This window comes from Manihot esculenta, chromosome 2, assembly GCF_001659605.2.
Source record: "Manihot esculenta cultivar AM560-2 chromosome 2, M.esculenta_v8, whole genome shotgun sequence".
Lineage (NCBI taxonomy): Eukaryota > Viridiplantae > Streptophyta > Magnoliopsida > Malpighiales > Euphorbiaceae > Manihot > Manihot esculenta.
Window position 1 is genome coordinate 22453512 of NC_035162.2, and position 6513 is coordinate 22460024.

The 6513-nt window shown below is 23.4% G+C and overlaps 1 protein-coding gene across 1 annotated transcript; it reads right to left on the reverse strand.

Annotated features, from left to right (window-relative positions):
- Positions 1-296: 296 nt before the first annotated feature.
- On the reverse strand, positions 297-5173 carry LOC110608938 (receptor like protein 21-like). The gene is made up of 6 exons (XM_021748219.2): positions 5167-5173; positions 4068-4211; positions 3912-3986; positions 1956-2102; positions 1350-1853; positions 297-1198 (listed from the first exon to the last, which is right to left on the reverse strand). The coding sequence occupies exons 1-6, from the start codon at positions 5171-5173 to the stop codon at positions 297-299; spliced, it is 1779 nt and encodes a 592-aa protein (XP_021603911.2).
- Between the last annotated feature and the right edge of the window lie 1340 nt (positions 5174-6513).

The following is a 6513-nucleotide window of genomic DNA, read 5'->3' on the forward strand; positions in this document are numbered from 1 at the left end:
TTATATTAATTAATGATATGAAAATTAGACAAATAATTTCACTAAATTATCATATAAAAAGTAATAACACGAAAATAGATACTGTCTAGTATGATAGATCGATCTCTATTGCCAATAAGGATTGCCATATAAAATGGTGATGGCAGACAAAAAAAACATTATAAAAGTTATTGAAAAACTTGCAAGGAAAATCTCGCGATCAATTTCATATCATTTCCCACTTGCTTCTTGTGGTGACTTTGGTGACTCCATTTGTGATGGAGATGGTTCATCATTATCATCATGGCATTTTCTTCTCACTTGAGTTCCACAAAGAAATGGATTCCCTTCATATGAGATAGCGCTCCAAGTTCATATGGAATTTCACCCGTTAGGTTATTATCTGACAAATCTAATCCAGACATGTAGTTAAGAGCCTTATTCTTATATGTATGGGCTCTATATTTTGTAACAAACTCACTTTCTTCATCAACCTCAGCATCAAAAGAAGCTGTGTTATCTAAGAGAATTTCGCTGCTGCCCCAATATCCTATCCCCCATTCAACAAGTTTGTCACTGAATGGACCATAGAGAGGTCCTTCACCTTCCCTTCCAAATGAGAGATTATATAAGCAGTGGGGTATAGACCCAAAAAAGGAGTTCTTTAAGAGATCCAATAAGCTAACAATATTCAGCTGACACATCCAATTTGGAATGAAGCCACTGAAATGATTTCCACATAATAAAAGAACTCGTAAACCACTTAAATTTTCACCAGGTTTATTAAGAATGGTGCCGGACAACTCATTGTCGTTTAAGTCTAATGAGTTCAGTGTTGAGATATTAACCAAAGTTTCAGGTATTGAACCACTGAATCTATTACCTTGCAAATTTATTTGTTGCAAAGAATTTCCATTGAAGCAAGAAGGTAACAACCCAGAAAGAGAATTATAAGAAAGGTCTAGATACTTTATTCCTGTTGAAAGAAGTTGGCATGAAATCTGACCTTGAAAAAGATTATCGCGCAAGTTGAGATATTCCAATCCTGTGATGTTTACCCATCCAGTGAGGAATCTCACCGTGCAATTGATTGTTGCTCCAATGTAGCACTTCTGGGTCATAGCTTTGATGACTAAAATTGGTGAGTAAACTTGATAGGTTCCTTCGAATTTGTTGTCATTCAATTGCAAATCAGCAATTCGAGTCAAGTTAAACAATGCTATCTAACCATGAAAATTATTATGAGATAACCTCAAAAATCTCAAGGAAATGCAATTTGAAAGCAGTTTCTCTGGAACTTTCCCTGAAAAGTTGTTATGAGACAAATCTAAAGCGATCAATTTACAGTCATCAGAAAAAAAGAAGATCACCTTCAAAATGGTTTCTGGCTAAATTAAGATATGTCATGCTCGAAAGCATCTTTGCCTCAATTTCAAGCTGGCCATTGAAAGAATTATTCATGAAATTTAGGATCTCAAGTCCTCCATTGTTATGAAGTAACCAATAAGGAAATCTTCCTTTTAGTTTGTTGTGAGAAAGGTCAAGTACTTCCGATTTGAATTGGTGAAACAGAAACTCAGGAATACTTTCGAGACCACAATCTTGCATTATAAGAGTCCTTAACTGAAATGATGGAATCCAACCATTCTCAAGGCTGGAATAATTAGAAGAGAATACGCCCTCAAGATGATTATGGCTAAGATCAACATATTGGAGCTTAGGTGGCCAAAATGAAGGAAGATACCCTGCTAGTTGGTTTCCAGATAGATCTAGGATTGTGAAAGATGTCAAATTGCCAAGGCATCGAGGAAGAGTGCCTCCAAATTCATTATAGCTGAGATCTAAATGTTGAAGATCTTTTAAACTACACAAACCTATATTGTAACAAATAAAAGAATTATTAACATTAATATCTTCTCTTTGCAAATGATCATCACAAAATTGAAATTTGGCTGTGTGTTTCTGGTAAAACTTACTTTGCTTTGAAAAAGAGCCACTGAATTTGTTACCATATAAATATAATGCTTTCAAAGAAAGTGGAGCCCACATATCTTCCAGAATATATCCGGTGAAAGCATTATCCTCCAAATTCAAAGTCTCTAACCTTTTGAAAGTCGAAAATTCTGTATAACGAAAGAAATTAAATTGACTAATTTACAATAATAAAATTAATGATTCTAAATAAAATAATTGATATATATATATTGATTTTTGTAATAAATTAAAAATAAATGGCAACGTTTTATGTAAAATAAATTAAAATTAATTCAAATAAGAAAAGGTTTATGTTATTAACACTACGTTATTATACAGTAATAAATATGGTTCCTTACACTGTTAATAAATAAACAAAACAATAATAAAATATTACTAAAAAAATTTATGAATATTTAATCCTAATTATAAAAATAAGTTAAAAAGTTTGGAATTTTTAGTATTCTAATAACTAAAAGTTTAAATTTAAAGTGATTAGCTAAATTTGTAAAAGTTATTAAATAATATGACTGTATATTTTATTATTATTATTTTTATATGTTTATAATAGCCTTTCAGTTATTTTGCAGGTAAACACCTATTCATTTTAAAAACAATTTAATAAAATTGTGATTTATATTTTATCTATCTTAATTTTTTATTTAAATTAATATAAAATTTATGATATACATAATTTATATAATGAATTTTAATAAATAATATTACTTGAAATGAAGACAAATTTTTAGTTTATATATCATTTTTTAAAATCATATGTAAAAATATTTGAAAAACTCATTTATTTTTTATAAAACTAATCAATTTTATAAATGCAAAGATAAATTGCATAAAGAAATTTAAAGTTTATCTTTAAATGATAGGGTGCTATTAAATCTATTCATACTAATGTCTAACTTTTTTAATTTTTCAAAATCTGTAAACCATTCATGAGTAATGAGAAAAAAACATGGTCAACTTGTTTTCTCAAAATTACAATTTAATCCAATAATTTTAGTTTTCATAATTTACTAATTTATATTTCATCTTATATTTCTGATAATTTACTAGATTGTCGGAAACTAAAATTTTATACTAACAGTATTAATTTGAAATGTTAATATTAATTTCTATTACTATATATTTTATTTAAAAAATCTCAAAATTTAAACATTGATTTTGTGAATTATATAACAATTTATAAAAATTATTAGTTTATAAATGCAAAGACAAATTACACAGGAATTTGAAGATTACTTTAAAACGATACTTAATTTTAAACAAATAGCAAAAAGTATAAATTTAATTTCAAATGAATTTATAATATAAATATATAAATTTTATATAAATGTTGAATCCAAAAAATTCAATTTAAATAATTATTTTTCTATATTTTTTTATATATAAAGGGTATGGTTGAGTGGATTTAACTAACTAAAGAGTCAAAGAACTACTATTATTTTATCTTTGAAAATATATTTCAAATTTTATATATTTTTTAATTATGTGTATTTTTTTAATTCACATAACAAATAATAAATATTCATCGATTTTAATATTCTTAATTTAACCTGCTTTATATATTTATATGAATTGGAAATTTTAACATATAGATTAATAGCGATGATGAATAATGTTAAAAAAATAATGTTACCGAATTATATAAAAAAAATTACTTTTTTTAGTATAAACTTTAGTTATTTTATAGCTAAACTCTTATTTCATTCAAAAATATTTTAATAAAATTATGATTTATGTTTTATTTATCTTAAAATTTGATTTCAATTATATTATTTTAACGTAAAATATGAATTTATGTATATGCATAATATAAATAAAATGAAGAGAAATATTTTAGTTTATACATATTTTGTAAAATTATATATAAAAACATTTGAGAAATTTATTTTTTTTTTAAGAAATCAATTTATAAATACAAAGATAAGGGATTTAAACTTTACCTTTAAATGATAGGGTGCCGTTGAAACTGTTATCACTTATATCCAAGAATGTTAAATTCTTAAAGTTCTTTAATTCTGCAGAAATAGCCGGATAAAAAAAGAATGTTGTGATAGAATGAATGTAAGAAAAATAAATTTAAGATTAATCAAACATACCTTGAATAGGGAATGAACTATCCCTTGAATCAAACGAGCTACTAAGAATTAATGTGTTGAGTGATGTAAGAGCTCCCAATGATGATAATATGCTTTTATTGAATCTATTCCCACTAATATCTAACTTTTTCAATCTTTCAAAACCTATAAAATATTTCGCATTTAAGTAAGGATAATGAAAAAAAAGTCAAATTTTTTTATTAAAATTATAATTTAATCTAATAATTTTGATTATAATACATATATATATTTCTTATTTATATATAATAATTTTTTATATTATTTTCGATGATATTTAATTTTATTGAAACTTTTTCGATTAAAAAATATTTTATAAAATTACGATTACAGTTAGTGTGATGACCACTTTATTCAAAATTATTATTAACTGTAATTTAAATGATAAAAAATAATTTTAATTATCTCTCAAATTTTATTTTATCAATAAAATGGCATTTTAATTAGAGTTTTTATTAAATTTAAAACTAAAATATATATTATGCGTAGAGTATAATAAATATAACGTTTTTATTATTTTCCAATATGAGTTATACATTAAATTTGTAAAAATAATTCTATTAAAATATTTATACATATAATTTATTCATTAAATATGTCTTAATGTAATAAAGAAATAAGTAAAATGAGGTGAATTGAATAATTCATCTTAAATTTTTATACTTTAAATGAAAAAATTAGCATACTTCACCAAACTTATTTATACAAATAAATAAAAAATATCAAATTGTATAAAATAAATACTTTCTCTTTTTCATAATTTTTATTTATTTTTTATTTCTTGTTGTCCTAAAATTATTATTTATTTTTTTACACTATAATGATATATAAATTAACTATTATAATTTTATTTTATTTTATTTTATTTAAAAAAAAACTCTCAAAATATCTTTTAATATTTAATAAAATATATTTAAGAGATGTATAATTAAAAAGTTTATAAAAACATCTTTTCAATGTTTTATTAAATATATATATATATACATCAAATATACCTTGATTAGGTGATTAGGTGATATATTAAATTTGAGTGTGAAGAAACAATTCTAATAATCAAATATACCTTGATTAGGAAATCAACCTTCCATGTAATTGTAAGTGAGAATCAAAGTGAGAATCAAAGTGTTGAGTGATGAAAGAGTAGCCAATGATGATAAGATACTATTATTGAAACTATTCTCACTAAGATCCAACTCCTCTAATCTTTGAAACCCTGTATATCATAGGACTTGTATGTTATTTCATAATGCAATTAATTAATTAATTAATCACTTTCACATAATTAAGTTAAAAAAATATATGTATATAAATAAAAAATAATAAAAAATAATTTTAATTATTTCTCAAATTTTATTTTATTAATAAAAGAGCCTTTTAATTAAAATTTTTAATTAATTTAAAAATATAATATATATTAGCCCAGAGTATGCTAAATATAATGTTTTTATTATTTTTCTATATGAGTTACACATTCAATTTGTAAGAATAATTTTATTAAAATATTTTTATGTATAATTCATTCATTAAATATGTCTTAATGTAATAAGACATAGGTAAAATAGGTGAATTGAGTAATTTATCTTAAATTTTTATAAAGAATAAATAAAAAAAATATCAAATTGTATAATAAATATTATACTTTATATATTAAGCAAATTATAATTAAGTATCTACTTTATATATTCTTATGTTTCTTAATTATATATATTCAATTATAATAAATATTATACTTATATATTGTATTGTTTTGACATGTTTATAATTATCTTTCAGTTATTTTTAATTTTTACTTTTTTAGTTTTTATGATTTTGCAGAACTATTAAAAACATTTACAACTCCACTTATTTTTTACAAAAAATAATTACATTACAAATGAAAAGAAAATTAAGTAATATAATTAAGTATTTATCGATTTTAATATTCTTAATTTAACTTGCTTTATATATGTATATAAATCAAAAATTTTAAAATAACGATGATAAATAATTTATAAGAAAAATAATGTGGCTCGAGATTATATTTCTCAATTATAAAAGGATACTTAGTTATTTCGCTTATTCACGTTAAAAACATTTTAATAAAATTATGATTTATATTTTATTTATTTTAAAATTTAATTTCAGTTATATTATTTTAATGTAAAATATGAATTTATGTATATATATAATATATGTAATAAAATCTTAAAAATAATAAAGAGAAATATTTTAAATTTAGGTCAGGCATAACTCACCCCAAAAGTTAGCTCAAGGGGGAGGATTGCCTATGGCTCATATAAGGAGCACATTACCCCTTTCCACAACCGATGTGGGATTCAACATCCCCTCACGTCCAGAATTTTACTGGTGCGTGACACATTTATGGGAGGCCCAACATCGGATGGGATACTCTAATACCATGTTAAATTTGGGTCAGGCCTAACTCACC